We start from the raw sequence: 20,156 nt of genomic DNA on the forward strand, positions 1-20,156 counted from the left end.
ACAGTCCTACAGGAGGGTGCCGATAGTGCACAGTGGCCTTGGTCTTTGTAATGATTCTCCCAGACCCGCCAGGAGAGCAGAGTGACAGAGGCCACAACGATAGATTTTTACAGAGCAGGGAAATAGAGGGTTATGGGGACAAGGCAGAGAGCCCCAATCTCACTGAATGGCGGAGCAGGCTCGACGGGCCGGGGATGGTCTCTTCCTGCTCCTATAGTTCTTAACCTCAATTAACCAAAAGCATTTTTTTTTGCTCTGCAATGCATTCCCCTTTAAATCTGGACAAAGTTGCCCGCAGTAAACATGGGATGGCAGGTAGGACATGTCCTCTCCGTGAACATCGAGCTTGCCATAAACCAATATGGCAAGGCATACGTGCCTCCTCAGCGTCGCCCCTCAAAGATGGCGGCCCGGCTTCCGCTTCATCACGCTCAGCCCTCACAAATATGGCGGGCGGCGGCCCCCCCCCCCGTGCCCCTCACAGAAATGGCGCTGCATCACGATGCCACTAACAGCACAGAAAGATGACTGCCGGCTGCTCCCCATAGCAATCGGGTTGCGGAAAAGGTGGGGGGGGGGGTGGGTCGAAGGATGGCTGAGGGAAGGAAAGGCAGGTCTGGCCGCTCGGTGGGGTGGATGGGAGCGTAGCGAAAGGGAAATAAACCCGGGGAAAAGATAGCGCCGCCCCCGACCTGCTTCTATTGGCCAGGGCTGGCGGAGGCATCTTGCGCTGATTGGTATGATGGCTATCGCCCATCTCCACACACCGAGAGCTGATTGGTTTCGGTGGCTGCCGCTCATTCCAGCTGCTGCGCGATGATTAGCTTCGGTGGCTGCCTCCATTCGCGGGAGGCCCACGAAAATTGGCCGAGGCGGCTGCCACTCAACTCAGTAGCCGCACGATCGAAGTAGCTCACCGGATAATGGGTGGATCGCGCTAATTGGCCGAGACGACTGCCACTCAGCCCGGGAGGCGCGCTTCCGCCAGGACGAAACGGGCTTCTCTGCCGGTCGCCGGGGGTGGGGGCAGACGGCTAAGCCGCCACTTGACCTCAGGATGGGCCACTGAGGCGGCCCCGTCCGCCAATCCAAAGCTTTGCAGCGGCCGGGGCACGGGGGCGAGCTCCGGGATTGGCTGCCTCGGCTGGGACCCCTGACCCCAGTGCTTTCCTGACCTCTATCCAGACCTTTTCTGACCCGGGGGCTTGATTTGACCTACGACTTGACGACCAACATCTGATCCAGGGGTTTGCCCCCTGTGCCACGCTGGGATGCCGGCCCCTCCCCAAGCCCTGATGCATGGGGAGTTTGGGGCAGACGGCGGGGGGAGAGCGACCCGGTACGCCCTGACCCTGACCCCAGACGAGCTCCACGTCCAGCGGCTGAGTCCGAAGGCTGAGCAGGGGAGGCGGCTGGTGCTGCCGCTGCTACAGGTGCTGGGCTGCCGGGTGGAGGGGCCGGGGGCAAGGGGTGGCCAGCGGGGGAACGAGGGGGAGGGGGATGGGGCGGCCCACCTCTCTGTCTGCTGCTACCTGCCCCGGCACAAGCTGGTTGGCGGAAAGGGGCGGCAGAGAATGGTGAAGAGGTTCCTGGTGGACGGGGCGAAGAGTGGCCAGGAGAACCGGGCCCAGGCCGAGCGGTGGGCCGTGGCCATCAAGTGTCTTCTGCTCGGGGTGCGATTGCCGGAGGAGGCAGGTGAGGTCAGGGGTGGTGGTCGGGCTGGAGTGGAGGAGTGAAGAGGAGGGGTTGGGAGGGGGTCAGGGATAGGGAAGTGAGATGGGAAGGGAGGAGGGGTTGGGAAGGGAACAGAAGTTGGGGAGGAGGTTGCGCTGGGGTCTGGGCTGCTTGTGGTCTGGACAGGGAAGGACTCGGAGTACCCGGAGGTCCCCACGGCGGAGCTATGTGTTGGGCTGGGTGGGGAATGACTCAGCGGTCCCACGGCAGAGCTGCTCAGTGGGCTGGGTGGGAAGGTCTCAGTGGTCCCACGGCAGAGCTGCGCAGAGGGCTGGGTGGGGAAGGACTCTGCGGACCCATGGCAGAGCTGCACAGTGGGCTGGGTGGGAAAGAATCAGCAGTCCCACGGCAGAGCTGCCGGAGGACTCCACACCAGAAGGGCAGGGTAGCCTCATGGTGTGGGATTCGGATCTGAGGTTTTTGGGAGCAGAGTCCATGGCTGAGATATGACTAAACAAGACAAGTTCTCTGATCTGTCAGAAATAAAACTTCTCACACATGAGTCTCTTTAAAACTGATGACACGACAAGCTTTATTTACAAGTCTGCAGAGTTGGACTCAACTGGTTTCTCACCAGTTAAGCCCCGATACATACAGTGCATTGATTTTTATACCCTTATTGTTTGCCCTTCCCCTTCTTATTAATACTATTTTAATTGGTTAGTATTACAAAAGCATTCTAAGTATAACTGCATTTTTAATTATCACGTTCGTTACGTACGCTGTGAACTCTACATACACTAAATTCTGTTTCTCACCCTTCTTATCAATCCTTTGTCTCCTGCATGTCTCTCACTATGACCATGAAAAGATAGGTTTAAAAAAACATATTCAGCAGATCCTTTTGTCCTTGACTGCTAGTAAACTCCCTGTCCGTTCTGGCTTCCCTGTTTATGATTAATCATCACATTTTAACTTAAGTAATTTTAACCTAAATTCTCTATATAACAATCCACCCCTTTCTCTCTTTAAAATGTGTTGAATATATATATAGATATGAATGGGGATTTTAACCTAGGGAAGAGAAACGTTTTATGATACATTAATCTCACGCTGAAATAAAAGTCTTACAGGGTCTCCCATTCCCCCTGGTTGCATAGCTTGTTGGACCATGGAAATCACCAGGCTGCGTAGACAGGGAATAATACAGGGCAAAATAAGTAGGAGGAATAAAATACCTCCGATGACCCACAAGAAGGTACGCCACCAGGTTCCTCCAAACCATTTGTCCATCCAATTTAATTGTGGGAAAGGATGCCAGGTTTGAACCGGTACATGGGACAATGTACGAATATTATCAGTGATTTTTCGAATGGCTTTGCCATTATCATCAATCTGTAAGCAGCAGTTAGTCAAATTAAGCTTTCCACATACACCTCCTTCCGTGGCTAGGAGATAGTCTAGGGCCAGACGGTTCTGATATATAGCAGAGCGCATTTGACCTTGCTGGGATGCAAGTAATTGCAGGGCTAGAGCTGTTTGATTTGTAACAATTTCAAGGACTGCTTGTAAGCGAATTATGCGATTTAACATATATATAGGAGTACGATAACCCCAGGATCCATCTTGAGCCCATGTAGCGGGACCATAATATTGAATTATGCGTTCTGGAGGCCAATCATCTCCCCATTGTCCCAAATGTATCGTGGTAGAGCGGGGTTGACGGTGTAATGTATCAAAAACCTTCACGCCTAATTTATGACCGTGATCGTGGGGTAGGAGGAAAAATTCTGGGCGGATTATTCCTAGGAAACAAGTTCCACTCCACTGTGAGGGAAGACGAGTATAAGCTTTATTACCACATACCCAGAATAATCCATTTGGGGAAACTCCATACCCCCTTTCCCAAACTCTTTTAAGAACGGGATTTGATTGGTATGGTCCTGTGATGGTGGAAGTGGTACAATTCCAAAACTGAATACTGCTATTAGACAGGGGTAGGCAATTAGTTTTAAAAACAGTGGATAAGAACCAAGTCTGGGGTTTAGGAAACCAAGTGAAAATACCAGGCGAAATGCGAATCCATACAGCCTTGCAGGGACTTTCTCCTACTGGGTATTTGCCGGCTTGTGAGAGACAATAAAAACCAGAGGGGACGTTAGAGAGAGACCAAGTTTCTCTTGATCTCGTTCGGTTAGTTGTCCAAATTCGGGAAATCATGGTCAATGAATTGAGGGGCTCCCCCCACCAAGGCCATTGCTCTGACATCCGTGGACCCCCGCAGACCCAACAATTGGTTACATTAAAAGTTCCTGCAATTTTAGTTGCCAGATCTACAAAAAGGTTATCTCCCCCAACTGCATTACCGAAACTTACATGATTATTTGGATGGACTCGAACTAAGTCCGGCTGTCTTAAAGGGACAGGCATTTTCGAGTGTGGAGTGTAACTTTTCATTGGAACAGTACGCTGGTGTATGCAAAACCAGAGTCCATCAGGGCATGGTGGGCTTGAGTCACCCTTCCAACCGTTAAGAGGGAAAGGAGTGGTATTAGGAATCTGTATATAATGACCCATATTATTTCCTTCTTTTTCCACACAAGGGGTATATGGATGTTGGGTGGTATTTTTTGCCCAGCATTTCTCAGGAACTGAGGTATGGGAAATGAAATTACCTTCCTTTCTTCCCCAAATGTGGTCCTGAAACAGGACCACTGTGTCTCTGCATTTCTTACATTTCACACCTGATAAAGACATAGGCAAACTAAGAAAAATCAAAGAACATAACAATAACATTGTGAATTAAGTCTTTTTTCGAAATCGTAAGGTAAGAGGTTTTTCTCCAGGAACACGTCCAATCTGAGTTCGTATCAGGGTCCTGAGGCGCCTCTACAGGTCCCTTAAATCTGGATGCGTGTGTCCACCCCTTCTCTCTTGTTCGTGCTGCAGCCTCTGTAGTTAAGAGAACTTGGTATGGACCTTCCCACTGGGGCTGGAGTTTTTCAGTCTTCCAGGTCTTGATGAGAATCCAGTCTCCTGGTTCCACTTTGTGTAAAGAAAAGTCTAAAGGCGGTGTTTGTGCTAATAGTCCTCTCTTTCGTAAATCTGCAAGAGAGCGTGACAGTGCCTGTAAATAGTTCCTAACAAATATATCCCCTTCCCCCAAGGTGGGACACCCTTCAACTGTACTCCAGAAGGGAAGCCCAAACATCATTTCATAAGGGGACAGCCCTACATCTTTTCGTGGGGCAGTACGAATTCTCAATAAAGCCAGGGGCAGACACTTTATCCAAGGCATTTTAGTTTCCACCATTAACTTTGTCAATTGCATTTTTAGTGTTCCATTCATACGTTCAACCCTCCCTGAGCTTTGTGGATGCCAAGGGGTATGTAATTTCCAAGAGACCTGTAATGCATTACAAATCAATTGCTGGATTTTTGAAGAAAAATGTGGACCCCTGTCTGAGTCTATAGAATCCATTATACCATATCTGGGGATTATCTGCTCTAGGAGGAGGCGAGCTACTGTAGAGGCTGTAGTATTTATTGTTGGGAAGGCTTCCACCCATCGGGTAAAGTGATCTATTATCACCAACAGATATTTCCATCTTTGGACTTGAGGTAACTCTGTGAAGTCGATCTGGATACGTTGAAAAGGGCGTATGGCTAATGGTTGACCTCCCATGGTCCCTGTCCTCATTACCTTCTTATTAATTTTTGTGCATAGGTAACAATTTTGCACCTCCTGTTGGGCCAAGGTGTTGATTCCCTTACACACATATTCTCGAAGCACTGTGTCACATAAGGCTTGGGTGCCCCAGTGGCTCTGATGATGCAGGTGTTTTAAAATATTGCGAGTTATTTCTTTATTTAGAACCATTCTTCCATCTGGTGTCTTCCATGTTCCATCAGGCAACTGGCTTGCACCCAGCTGATCCATGTCCTTTTCTTCCTTAGCAGTGAAAATGGGAGCTTTCTTTATGCCTTGCCTTATTGGGATTAAGGTCAGCAAACGGACTTCTTGTTGCATGGCTGCTCTTTTGGCTTCTTCATCAGCCAGTCTGTTTCCAATTGCTGTCGGGTTATCTCCCCTCTGATGGCTTGGTATGTAGACCACTGCTATTTACTGGGGTAATGTCAAGGCTTCTAAAGTCAGAGTAATCATCTGTTCGTGTGCCAATTCCTTTCCTCTTGATGTAATTAGACCACGCTCCTTCCAGATCTTACCAAAGGTATGCACTACCCCGTATGCGTATTTGGAATCTGTGTAAATCGTTCCAATTTTCTTTGCCAGTATTCTGAGGGCTCTCTGCAAGGCATATAGTTCACAGGATTGTGCTGACCAGCTTCCGGGTAGTCTCGTGGATTCTACTACTTTCCAAGTATTTCCTTCTATTATAGCATACCCATTTTTTCTCATTCCGTCAACACATCTGGCGGAGCCGTCAATGTAGAATTCATATCCTTCTCCCAGCGGAGTATCGCAAAGGTCTTCTCGGGTCTTGGTCTGAAGATCTGTCAACTCGACACAGTCGTGCTCCACCTCTCTCTCTGTTTCACTGCCGTATAAAAACTGAGCTGGGTTGCAGCTATTAATCTTTGCAAACTGTAAATCTTCTCCAACCATTAAAATGGTTTCATACTTTAATATGCGAGAATCAGTCAGCCATCGATGGGCAGTTTGTGTTAATAAAACACTCACAGAATGGGAGGTGTACACAGTCATCTTTCCTCCAAAAGTAAGTTTACGTGCTTCCTCTACCAACAGAGCAGCAGCCGCTACTCCCTGGATACACGTCGGCCATCCGCGAGACACTGGGTCCATCATTTTGGAAAGGAAAGCCACTGGGTGTCGCTGACCGCCTTTTTCCTGTGTTAAAACTCCCACAGCTGTTCCTTGGTTATGAGTGACAAATAGCTGGAAGGGCTGTTTTAAAGAGGGCAGAGTGAGTACTGGGGCTCGTGTCAGGCGATGCTTCAAGTCCTCGAACCATCCCTCCTCCTCCTGGGTCCATTTCAATGGATATTCATTTTCATTTGTCAGTTTTTCATACATAAACTTCACCAAAGCTGAGTAGTCCTCTATCCATAACCTACAGTAACCTAAGAGTCCCAGGAATTGTCTTATTTCTTTCTTATTACGGGGTAACGGCATTCTAGTGATTCCCGCAATCCGTTCAGGGGTAATCCGTTTCTGTCCTTTACTTATCTGGTGTCCCAGATATATCACAGTTCTCTCAACAAACTGTAACTTGTTCCTGGACACCCATAGACCCTTTTTCCCCAGATAATTCAAGAGTCTAATGGTATCTCCCCTCATTTCTTGTTCCTTGGGTCCTGATAATAGTAAATCGTCCACATACTGCATTAGTTGGGAATCATCAGATTGTGGATAGTCCACCAGGATTTGTTCTAGCATTTGTCCAAACAGGTTTGGAGATTCAGTGAACCCTTGGGGCAATACAGTCCACCGAAACTGTCTCCGTCTACCTGTCCATGGATTTTCCCATTCAAACGCAAACATATCTCTACTTTCCTCTTCTAATGGACACGTCCAGAAGGCATCCTTCAAGTCGATAACACTAAACCACTCATGGTCTGGGGGAATCCGACTCATAATAGTATAGGGATTAGGCACCACTGGGTGGCGGGTCTGAACAATAGCATTCAAACTTCTTAGATCCTGAACTAGGCGATAGGATCCATCTGACTTTTTCACTGGGAGTATAGGGGTGTTATAAGGTGACATGCATTCTTCTAATAGTCCGTCTCGTATTAAAGTCTCAATTACCGGCTGTAGCCCTTTTCTCCCTTCCAAAGAAATAGGATACTGACGTTTCCTTACCGGCTGATGACCTGGTATTAATGTGACATGTAAAGGTGGGATGTCCAGACCTCCTCAATTTCCCTCCTTATACCAGACTCTCTCGTCAATCTGCCGTTCATCCTCTTCCTTTAAAGCGCAGAGGTGGACTTGCACTTCTCCGTCCACAGGGAGAGCACCCAAACCTAGGAGAGCCTGTAAGTCCCTTCCTAGGAGGTTAAATCCAGCCGACGGTAATAACAAGAGGTCTTGTACCCCTTCTCTTTCTTCCAGTTTCACTGTTACTTGGGGAATTATTGATACCATTCTGGGAGCCCCTTCTATCCCAGAAATTGTCAAATTACTTTTTACAGGCTCAGTTCCAATTGGCACAGTTATTACACTACTTCGTTCCGCTCCTGTGTCCACCATAAACACCACCTCTTCTCCCTTGGGACCAATTTTTAGTTTTACCAGGGGTTCCCTCTTATATTTGGTCCCTAACATTTGGAACCCCTGACACCCCTAATCTTCTTCCATAAGTTCGAGGGCACGCAATTCCCTCTTGTATCGGGGGCATTCCCTCTTAAAGTGTCCTTCCTCATTGCAGTAATAACACTTAACGAACCTCCGGGGTCTTCCCTCTCTTGGATATCTTGGATTGTTTAGAGGAAGGTTTTGTTTTCTTTCCCCTCTGGATTCAGCATTCATCTGTCGGATAGTCTGTACCATAACCTTTGTCGCCCTCTTTTGATCTTCTTCTTCTCTCTGCACATATACTTTTTGTGCCTTTTTTAACAGGTCACTTAGGGGTTTTTCGCTCCAGTCCTCCTCCTTTTCTAGTTTCTTTCTAATGTCCTGCCATGATTTGGAAACAAATTCAATTCGAATAAGCTGTTCACCCATTGGTGTACTAGGGTCCACGCCAGCATACTGTTGGACATTCTTTCTCACCCTCTCCAAAAAATCAGTAGGGGACTCGTCTTTTCCCTGGTGGTTCCCAAATGCCTTGGTAAAATTGTGACCCTTTGGCACAGCCTCCCGTATCCCTTTAATTCTCCACTCTCTATATTGTCTCATACTTGCCAATCCCTCGGGTGTTCGTTTGTCCCACCTGGGTTCATTTAAGGGATATTTTTGTTCATGGGGTCTAGGGTCCCCAGGTTGTTCATATTCCCACATGAGGAGGGCAGACCGTCGAATCATCTGCCTCTCCTGGGGTGAGAATAATGTTCCCATTATTGCCTGCATCTCTTCCCACGTATATGTGTTTGGTCCCAGGAATTGGTCAAGCTGTTCAGCCAGTCCTATAGGATCTTCTAATAACTTTTTTATTTCTTTCTTAAATCCCCGCACCTCTGTACTAGTTAGGGGAACATTCATATATCCCGTTCCCCCTCCCGGTCCTCCCATAGGAACTTCTCTCAGGGGATTTAGGCTTATTGAAAACTTTGATGGTCCTGGACCAGTCTGGGATCTTGTCCAGGGTCGGTTTACCGGTGGAAGTTTAGGGTCCGACTCCCTTAATTCATCCTTTTTTTCCCGGCCCCCTTCGGGGCAATCAGATTCATCACCTTTCCCCTCCGGTAATAAGCTTTCCTCGGGCGCAGTAGGCACCGGGGGAATATAAGGAGGGGGAAGGTTGTCCAGAGGTTCCCATTTCTTTTCTCCCGCTACCCTCAATTTAAAACATTCTGTTAAGGATCCTGGCCAGGGAACCCAACAAAATGCATATGCTGACTCTTCTTGATTCACCTTTTGTCTCGAATTTACATATATGTTTAATGCTTGTCTAACCCAATCCTCATCAGATCCAAATTTCGGCCACCAGACCGAGGAACCTTTAATAGGTTGTTTTGACCAAAGGAGACAATATTGGACCATCTTTTTCTTGTTTTTGTCTCGATATCTTTTACTATCCCAATTTTCAAACATTATCCCCAAAGGGCTGTCAAGGGGAACTCCCAGGAATTGTCCTGAATTTTCAGACGAGCCCTTAGATTTTGATCCTCCCACTTTCCCACCTAGATCTGTTTATCGTTGCTGAGGACCCTCTCGTTCTGGACCCTACTCCCTTCTTCTCAGACGCCTCGTCGGAGGTACTGTCCCTCCTTCGGTTACCGCTGAGGTTTTCCTGGGGTTGACCCCTCTCTTCTCGGCACTTCGTCGGAGGTGCTGTCCCTCCTTCGGTTACCGCCGAGGTTTCCCTGGGGTCTATCCTAGAGTCCCACGACAGGGTCCTCACACTACGACAAAAGATCTATACCGAATCTATTACATTAGGTTTTTATCCAAACAGGTGTATTCCGTTACACCTGTTACCCAATCCCCACACCACAATCGTAAGTCGTCACTTACCGGTGTCTTCCTGGGGATTGAACCGTCACCCTTCTCCTCTCCGTCTTGTCGTGTCACCTTGTCCGGATACCACTCGCTCAAGCCGCCCGAAGCGACGAACAAGGGACTAGGAGCCGCTGAACTCAGCGGGGTGCACCGCCTCCGATGTCCCTCTTCTCGCCTCCCCTCACGGCCGGAGTGTAGATCCCGGACGAGCCCCCATTTGTCAGAAATAAAACTTCTCACACATGAGTCTCTTTAAAACTGATGACACGACAAGCTTTATTTACAAGTCTGCAGAGTTGGACTCAACTGGTTTCTCACCAGTTAAGCCCCGATACATACAGTGCATTGATTTTTATACCCTTATTGTTTGCCCTTCCCCTTCTTATTAATACTATTTTAATTGGTTAGTATTACAAAAGCATTCTAAGTATAACTGCATTTTTAATTATCACGTTCGTTACATACGCTGTGAACTCTACATACACTAAATTCTGTTTCTCACCCTTCTTATCAATCCTTTGTCTCCTGCATGTCTCTCACTATGACCATGAAAAGATAGGTTTAAAAAAACATATTCAGCAGATCCTTTTGTCCTTGACTGCTAGTAAACTCCCTGTCCGTTCTGGCTTCCCTGTTTATGATTAATCATCACATTTTAACTTAAGTCATTTTAACCTAAATTCTCTATATAACATGATCCACTCCTGTCTCCCAACGGCCAGCAGAGATCACGGTCAGCCTGCTGCCACCGTCCCGGCGCCTGCTACTCCTGGTGAACCCCTGCAGTGGGCGTTCGCAAGCCATGGCGCTCTGCCGAGAACATGTCCTACCTGCCATGTCTGAGGCCAACATCAGCTACAACCTTGTCTGCACAGGTACAGTCCACAGGGTACGGGGCAGGAGCCAACCTTCCCATGTACAGGAGAGAACAGGGAGACCTGGGGTATGGGGACCGACACGGTGAATGGTGGAGAGTGTTGCAGAAGAGAGAGACCTTGGGATATGGGGACCGACACAGTGAACGATGGGGAGTGTTGTAGAAGAGAGAGACCTCGGGGTATGGGGACCGACACGGTGAACAGTGGGGAGTGATGTGGAACAGATCACTCTGGGCGGACCATGCTCGATGCTTGCGCTCACTCACCAGCATCTTTTCTCCCACCCTCCCGTAGAACGGCAGAACCACGCCAGGGACTTGGTCCAAGAGATTGAGCTGAGTGAGTGGGATGGCATTGTGATTGTGTCTGGTGATGGCCTCATGCATGAGGTGAGTCTGGTTCCATCCCGTCACACATTCCTGGGGTGGGACACAGAGTGAAGCTCCCTCTCCTTTGTCCTGTCACACACTCCTGGGATGAGACACAGTGTGAAGCCCCCTCTCCCCCATCCCATCTGACACTCCTGGGATGGGACACAGAGTGAAGCTCTCTCTCCCCCGTCCCGTCACACATGCTCTGGGTGGGACACAAAGTGAAGATCCCTCTTCCCCGTCCTGACCCCTCACTTTCCCTCCCTCTTCAGGTGATTAATGGTTTGATGTCCCGTCCAGACTGGGAGTCGGCCATCAAGATGCCCCTCGGGATAATCCCAGCCGGCTCTGGCAATGCCTTGGCTGCAGCAATCAATTATAATGCTGGGTAGGTGAATGAAGAAGGGGGGGGTGGGTGTGTGGTCTGGCCTGGCACACTCCCCCACCTCCTCTCTCCATCCCGTCCCCTCTCTACACCCTCTTCTCTCTGGTCTCTCGAGTGTGTGAATCCAGTGAGACTGTTTAGAGGGAGAGGGAATGGAGGGGAGGAGAAGGAGGGAGAGGGGAAAGGCAGAGGGAGGGGGAAGGGAGAGGGAGGGGAGAGTGGGGAAGGGAGGGGGAAGGGTGGAGAAAGAGGGGATGGAGAAGGGTGGAGGAAGAGAGGGGAGGGGAAGGGAGGGGAGGAGGATGTGAGAGGAGGAAGGAAGGGGAATGGGAGAGTGAGGGGAGGATGGGAATAGGGAAGGGAGTGGGAGGGGGAAGGGAGGGAGAGGAATGGGAGGGAGAAGGGAGGGGGGGGCAGTGATGGAAACATCCTAGACGCACTCTTACATGATCTCTCCACCTCCCTCCTACCTCCCCACAGACTGCCCCCGGCCGTGGGGTCCGACCTGCTGTTGAACTGCCTACTGCTGCTGTGCCGGGGGACCCCATCTCCCCTCGACCTGGTGTCGGTGACCACGGCCTCTGGCCGCCGCCTCTTCTCCTTCCTGAGCGTGGCGCTGGGCTTTGTGGCCGATGTGGATATCGAGAGCGAGCGCTACCGCGCCCTGGGCCCCACCCGCTTCACCCTGGGCACCCTACTGCGGCTCGCCAGCCTGCGTCGCTACCCCGCCCGCCTCTCCTACCTGCCCGCCCCCTCCCCCCACCTCCGCCCCCACCGCTCCCTCTGCCGCAGCGCTACTGCCTCCACCCCTGGGCCTCTGCACCAGCCCCTTGGCCGCACCCTGTCCGACATAGGCCCCTGGGGCGTCCCGTCCACTCCTCCCCACTCCCCCTCCCGCCTCGAGGGCTATTCGTTTGAGGGTATGTCCTTCCAGGAGGAAGAAGAGGAGGAAGGGGATGGGGGGAGGGGTGTCGGGGCAGAGGGAAAGGGTCTGGGGGGGCTCGGAGAGGGGGGACAGGGGTCCAGAGCAGGACCAGAAGGGGGAGGAGTAACCAGGGAGAACCCAGGCGTGTCCGCAGAGGGGCCAGAAGCCAAAGAGGAGCCAAGGGAATCCAGGGGGCACTGGAGGCGGGTCAGAGATGGCCCGGGGGTGTTCAAAGAAGGGCCTGAGGTGAGAGAGGGGTCCGGAGAGAGCCCAGAGTTGTCCCCAGGGAGTGGAGAGGGACCAGGAGAGGAGGACAGGGTCCTGGGGAGGTGTGACGGAGACAACCCCGGAGTTGAGGGCTTGGGGAGACCAAATGGGAGTGTCCCCGCAAAACAGCCCCTGGCCCTGCCCCCCGACCACCTGCTGCCTCCCCTGCACCAGCCGTTGCCCCCGGGCTGGGAGACAGTGCAGGAGGACTTTGTCCTGGTGTTGGCCATGTACCAGAGCCATCTGGGGGCGGATCTGCTGGCGGCCCCCTTCGCCCGCCTGTCTGAGCGGGCACTGCACCTCTGCTACGTCACGGCCGGCATCTCCCGCACTGCGCTGCTACGCATCTTCCTGGCCATGGAGACTGGCGCTCACTTCTCCCTGGCCTGCCCCCACCTGGTCTGCGTGCCGGCCTCCGCCTTCCGGCTTGAACCCCTTGGGCCCCGGCGCGGCCTCATCACCGTGGATGGCGAGCAGGTGGAGTTCGGGCCCCTGCAGGCTCAGCTGCACCGGGGACTGGGGAGGGTGATTGCAGGGGTCCCGTGGACGGGGGTCGAGAGCAACCCCTGAGACGGACAATGAGGCTCTGGGGTCCTGGGGAAGGTCCCGCCACACTCATCCCCGAGGTTGCTGTGGGGAAGGAGTGAAGGACCCCCCCCCACCCGATGAGGGCATCTGATGGTACTTTAATTCGTAGCCTTGCACAATATGGGGAGTGACCACGGCCACTCCCATCTCTACTAACTCCCGCAGTACTGGGCTCCGGGCACAGTCCTGTCCCAGCGGCGCGGCCAACATGACTAACGCTACTCGTCCCGTCTCCGGCTGGGTCCCCACCCCGGGGTGCAGCCTCTCCCAGGTCCCCACCCTGGGGTGCTGCCTCTCTGGGACCTCATACTCAGGGTGGTGCATCTCCTGGGACCCCCCACCCGGAGGTGCGGAAAGCCTCCCACCCCCACAAAACCTTGACTGTATGATGGACTTGTTTGTTTGCACCCCTAATTGTGGTGGGGGAGGGCTAGTGGGAAAGGACAAGGAGGATGTGGGGGAGGGGGGGGGATTTTCTCAAAATGGAATTTGCACTTAATTCATGTCAACGACACGGGTTTCTCTGGTCTCCCCCCACCCCGTTCCCCAAACTCTCACCCTCACTCTCCCCTCCACATTCTCCAAACCCTCCCTCACCTATACCCCTGACCTCTGTTTACCATTATCCCCACCCCATTCCTCCTCCCCTTTCCCCCTCCCACCTTCCCTTCCCCATTCTCCCTACCCACTCCCAACCCACACTCCCCCCTCCTGTTCCGCTTCCCTAACATTACCTCATCCCCTCTCGTTTACCCTCCCCTTGTTCCCAGTTCCCTCTCTTGTTCCTCCTCCCCTTTCCCATTTTCTCATTCCCCTCTCTTGCTTCCCCCATTCCCTGTACTCTTCCCCTCTCCTCCCATTTCCCATTCTTCTTTCCTGTTCCCGCTCCCATCTCATTCCCCTCCCCTCCCATAACTCCCTTCCCCTTTCCCATTTCCCTCCCCTCCCATTACCCCTTCCCTTTCTCATTCACCCTCTCCTCCATTACCCCCTCCCCTTTCTCATTTCCCTCCCCTTCTCATTCCCCCCTCCCCTTCTCATTCCCCCCTCCCATTACCCCCTCTTTCTTATTCACCTTCCCCTCTCATTATCCTCTCCCCTTTCTCATTCCCCTCCCTTCCCATTACCACCTCCCCTGTTCCACCTACAATGTATTGCCCCCACCCCATTCATCAATTCCCTTTTCATCCCCCCAGCCCCCAACCATTCCCCACCCCGTTCTACCTTCCCTGGGGCTCGGTGGGAGGGAGGAGCATGTGAGTGAGTGGGTGGGAATGATGGTCACCTGTGACGTTTGACCGCGGTGTGGATACTGACCGAGCAATAATTAAACTGGATCAATTTTCTCCGGCCTTGTTCTTCGTCAGACACTGACTTCCCTTCCCACCCCCCTCACTCCATTGACACTCCTCACCCCTCCCTCTGAGTTTCTGCCACAGCCTGCTCCCCGACATCCCTCCCCAGGTACCTCTCATTGCCCCTCCATCCAATCTTTCCAAAGATTAGAGACCAGGAATTGTGCACGGTTCTCCCAGTGGGTGATGGAGACGAGAACTGTGCACGGTTCTCCCGGTGTGGGTGATGGCGACGAGAACTGTGCACGGTTCTCCCAGTGTGAGATTCGAAGACGGGAACAATGCATAGTTCTCCCAGTGTGGTATACGGAGACAGGAACTGTGTATGGTGCTCCTGGTGAGGAGAACTGCATGGTGCTCCTGGTGTGGGATACAGAGACGGGAACTGTGCACTGTGCTCCCGGTGAGGGATATGGAGAGGTGAACTGTGCACAGTGTTCCCAGTGTGGGGTTCAGAGACGGGAACTGTGCACTATGCTCCCAGTGAGGGATACAGAGACGGAAACTATGCATGGTGCTCCCAGTGTGGGATAAGGAGACTGGAACTGTGTATGGTGCTCCCGGTGTGTGATTTAGAGATGGGAACTGTGGACGGTGCTCCAGGTGTGGGATACCCAAGTGAGAACTGTGCTCCTGGTGTTGGGTACGGAGATTGGGAACTGTGCACAGTGCACCTGGTGGGGTATATGGAGTTCTGGAACTGTACATAGTGCTCCCAGTGTGGGATACAGAGATGGTAACTGCACAATGCTCCTGGTGTGGTATACGAAGACGGGAACAGTGCACTCGGTGTGGAATAAAGAAATGGAAAATGTGCACGGTGCTTCTGATGTGGGGTACGGAGATGTGATCTGTGCACGATGCTCCCGGTGTGGGATGCTGAGAGGGGAACAGTGCACAGTGTGGGATACGGAGAGGTGAACAGTGCACGATGCACCCGGTGGGAGACATGGAGTCTTGGTGCTCCTGGTGTGGGATATAAAGACGGTAACTGCACAGTGCTCCTGGTATGGGATACGGAGATGGAAACTGTGCAGGGTGTTCTCGGTGTGGGATACAGTGAAGTGAACTGTGCACGGTGCTCCCAGTGTGGAAAAAGGAGAGGGGAAGAGTGCACGGTCCTCCCAGTGTGGGATATGTAGACCGTGAACTGCATGCTGCTCCAGTTTTGGGGTAAGGAGATGGGAACTGTACATGGTCCTCCCGGTGTGGGATAAGGAGACCAGGAATTGTGCATGGTGATCCCGGTGTGGGGTTCAGAGACGGGAACTGTGCGCTGTGCTCCCAGTGAGGGATACAGAGACGGAAACTATGCATGGTGCTCCCGGTGTTGGATAAGGAGACTGGAAATGTGGACGGTGCTCCCGTTGTGGGATTCGAAGATAGGAACTATGCATGGTGCTCCCAGTGTGGAATAAGGAGACAGAAACTCTGTACAGTGCTCCCGGTGTGGAGTACGGAGGTGGGAACTGTGCACGGTGTTCTCTGTTTGGCACATGGAGATGGAAACTGAGCTCAGTGCTCCTGGTGTGGGATAAGGAAGCGAAAACTCTGAACGCTTCTTCCAGTGTGAAATATGGAGAGAGGAACTGTGCATGCTGCTCCTGGTGAGGTGTAAGGAGATGGAAACTGTGCACGGTCCTTCTGGTGTGGGATATGGACACGGAACTGTGCACAGTGCTCCTGGTGTGGGGTTCGGAAACAGGAACTGTGTGCGGAGCTCCCGGTGAGGTATATGGAGACTGGAACTGCCGATGGAGCTCCTGGTGTGTGAAACAGAGATGGGAACTGAGCTAGGTGCTCACGGTGTATAAGGAAAGGAAATGGAAACAGTGCATGGTGTTTCCAGTGTGGGATACGGTGATGTGAACTGCATGCTGCTGGACGGAGTCATGTGATGGAGTAATGGCTGGTCGGGGAACTCCAGCCCTCTCCGGAAAAGTTTTAAAAAAATGCAAAAAACACAAAGGCACAAACACAAAAATTAAAAAAAGTGGAAGTAAAGGTGGGAAGAAAATGGTGGAAAGAAAGAAAAGTCGAAAGCAACGGGAAGAAGAGAAGAAGAAAAGACATCGGAAGAAGAAGGTGAAGGCCTTACCTGTCCGAGGAGGCCCGCTGTGGAGAGAGAAGCCCGCTCCCTCAGGTCAGTCGAAGTCCCGAGCTCGGGACTACAAAAATGGCTCGCGGAGCCAAGCAAAAGTGCGCAACCGCGCATGCGCAAGACAAAAAAAAACACTGACGGGAGGGGGGTCCAGCTGAGGAGTCGATCTCCACAGCTGAGAATGACAGCTACAACACAACAACAAGAAGAGAACATAGAAAACAATGAGAACAAGAAAGAAGAGAGTAAAAAGAAATCAAGGAAACAACAGATGACCAACCCAGAGGAAGAAGAACACAGAGAAATGGAAGAAGAAGGGAGGGGCAAGACAATGGATATATTTATTTTAAAGAATATATGGAATCAGTAAAAGATTGGCAATCACAAGAATTTAGTGAAATAAAAAGAAGAGTTAAAAGTACAGAAGAAAAAATGAATAGATTAGGGATGGTCATGTCAGATATAGGAAAAAGAGTGGACAAGGTGGAAAAATGAGAAACAGCCGTAGAAATGGAAGTAGAGGACTTAAAAAAGAAATTAGAAGAATCTAATAAAAAAGTTAGAGACACAAGAGCTGTTAGCTCAGAAGATAGATATAATGGAAAATTATAATAGAAGAAATAATATAAAGATAGTGGGCCTTAAGGAAGATGAAGAAGGCAAGAATATGAGAGAATTTATAAAAGATTGGATCCCCAGGGTCCAAGGAAGACCAGAATTACAGGAAGAAATGGAAATAGAAAGAGCACATAGAACATTAGCCCCTAAACCACAGCCACAACAAAAACCAAGATCCATTTTAGAAAAAATTCCTAAGATATACAACAAGAGAAAATATATTGGAGAAAGCAATGAAGAAAATAAGAAGAAAAAAGCCACTGGAATACAAGGTCAAAAAATTTTTTTCTATCCAGACATAAGTTTTGAACTCCTGAAGAAGAGAAAGGAGTTTAATACAGCAAAAGCAATCCTATGGAAAAAAGGATATAAATTTATGCTAAAGTACCCAGCGGTACTTAAAATAGTTATTCCAGGGCAGCAAAACAGACTATTCTCGGATCCGGAGGAAGCACGAAAATTTGCAGAACTACAAAACAGACAGAGAGATGAAGACATGTAACGAGAGCAAAAATGACCACGAACTGTGTGTATGTGGGTAATATATATATATATGTATATATGTGTGTGTGTGTGTGTGCACATGAGTGTATCCATATTTAAAAGAAAATATATAGAGTATAGTTAAGAATTAATAAGGGAAAGAAAGGGAAGAGAGGAAGTAAGGAGGGAATTAAGAGAGTGACCTTTGTTGTATATGAAAATTAAAATCTTTTCTGGGGGGGCTGGGTGGGGAGGAGTTACAGTCACTGCGAAATCAGTTGACACTTGCGAGTGAATTCGTAAATCCAAATGGAGATGTGGATGCCCGACAAGGGATAAAGGGCAACTCAGGAAGGGGAGGGGATAGTGGGGTTAAAGAAATTTTAGATAGGAGAATAAGGGAAATGTTTGATGTTTTAGAAATGTTGTCTTATAAAATGTTCAAAACAAGAAAGCAGAAATGGATAAGAAGGAAAGGTGATGATGAGGAAACGGAAAGGAAAGATAAACAAAGTATGAAATGGCTATGTTGAACTATCTGACTTTAAATATTAACGGAATACATAACCAAATCAAAAGAAAAAAATGATATAGCATTCGTGCAAGAAACACACTTAACTTAAATGGAACATAAGAAATTAAAGAGAGATTAGATAGGACATGTAACAGCAGCGTCATATAATTCAAAAGCTAGAGGAGTAGCTATATTAATCAGTAAAAATGTACCAATTAAAATAGAAGAGGAAATAATAGATCCAGCAGGGAGATATGTAATGATAAAATGTCAGATATATTCGGAGTTTTGGAATTTACTCAATGTATATTCACCTAACGAAGAAGATCAAAAATTTATGCAAGTTTTTTTTGAAGATAGCAAACATGCAAGGGTGTTCCCCTCCTAATAGGAGGGGAATTTCAACCTTAATTTGGATTCAAACATGGATAAAACTGGGGAAAAAATTAACAGAAAGAACAAAGTAACCAAATTTATAATTAAGTCGATGCAAGAAATACAACTTTTGGATATATGGAGGAAACAACACCCAAAGGAAAAGGAATATTCATATTATTCGGGTAGACATAAAACATACTCAAGAATAGACCTATTCCTGTTATCAACTCGCATGCAAGACAGAGTTAGAAAAACAGAATATAAAGCTAGAATATTATCAGACCACTCACCCCTGATATTGACAATAGAGTTAGAGGACATCCCTCCAAGAATGTATAGATGGAGATTAAACTTCATGCTACTTAAAAGGCAGGATTTTAGAGAATTCATTGAAAGACAAATTAAAATGTACTTTGAAATAAATACGGAATCAGTGAAAGATAAGTTTATACTATGGGACGCAATGAAAGCGTTCATCAGAGGGCAAATAATAAGTTATGTAACTAAGATGAAGAAGGACTACAATCAGGAAACAGGGCAGTTGGAAAGGGAAATAACAAATATAGAAAAAGAATTAGCAATGAAGGAAGACACAACTAAAAAGAGAATTGGCAGATAAAAAAATAAAATATGAAACACTACAAACATATAAGGTGGAGAAGAACATAATGACGACAAAACAGAAATATTATGAACTAGGAGAAAAAAAGCATAAAATTCTAGCATGGCAGCTTAAGACAGAACAAACTAAGAGAATGGTATTGGCATCAAGGAAAAAAGACAAACAAATCACATATAATCCAACGGAGATTAATGAAAACTTCAGAGATTTCTACGAACAATTATACCAAACTGAAAACGAAGGGAACGAAGACAAAATAGATGAATTTTTAACTAAAATTGAACTACTGAAATTACATATAGAGGAACAAAATAAATTAACAGAACCATTTGAAATAGTAGAAATACAAGAGATAATAAAAAAACTACCGAATAATAAAACAGGAGAGGATGGATTCCCAATAGAATTCTATAAAACATTTAGAGATTTATTAATTCCTCCCCTCCTGGAAGTAATCAACCAGATTGATAAAACACAAAGCTTACTAGATTCATGCAAAGCAGGAATAATTACAGTAATACCAAAGACAGGGAAAGATCCACTCACACCAGCATCATATAGACCAATATCTTTACTCAACACAGATTATAAGATAATAGCTAAACTATTAGCAAACAGATTAGCCGACTATGTACCAAAAATAGGAAATCTAGACCAAGCTGGATTTATTAAAAAAAACGAAGAACAGATAATATTTGTAAATTTATTAACTTAATTCATGCAGTAGAAGGAAATAAAGCTCCAATAGTAGCGGTTGCTTTAGACGCAGAGAAGGCCTTTGATAGAGTAGAATGGAATTATTTATTGAAAGTACTACAAAACTTCAGCTTACCAGAGAAATATATTAATTG

At 48.8% G+C, this 20,156-nt stretch overlaps 1 protein-coding gene across 2 annotated transcripts; it reads left to right on the top strand.

The window, feature by feature from the left end:
• The first annotated feature begins 841 nt into the window (after positions 1-841).
• LOC138758320 (sphingosine kinase 2-like) lies at positions 842-14,580 on the top strand. Of its 2 annotated transcripts, none has more exons than XM_069927070.1 (5): positions 842-1,695; positions 10,546-10,695; positions 10,993-11,087; positions 11,342-11,457; positions 11,935-14,580. In XM_069927070.1, exons 1-5 carry the CDS (start codon positions 1,272-1,274, stop codon positions 13,214-13,216), a joined length of 2,067 nt encoding a protein of 688 aa, XP_069783171.1. In that variant the 5' UTR covers positions 842-1,271; the 3' UTR covers positions 13,217-14,580. The 2 variants fall into 2 exon arrangements, with proteins under 2 accessions (XP_069783171.1, XP_069783172.1); XM_069927071.1 differs by having other exon boundaries at positions 1,486-1,695; positions 10,543-10,695.
• The last annotated feature ends 5,576 nt before the right edge of the window (positions 14,581-20,156 follow it).

The sequence above is a fragment of the Narcine bancroftii genome, chromosome 3 (genome assembly GCF_036971445.1).
Source record: "Narcine bancroftii isolate sNarBan1 chromosome 3, sNarBan1.hap1, whole genome shotgun sequence".
Lineage (NCBI taxonomy): Eukaryota > Metazoa > Chordata > Chondrichthyes > Torpediniformes > Narcinidae > Narcine > Narcine bancroftii.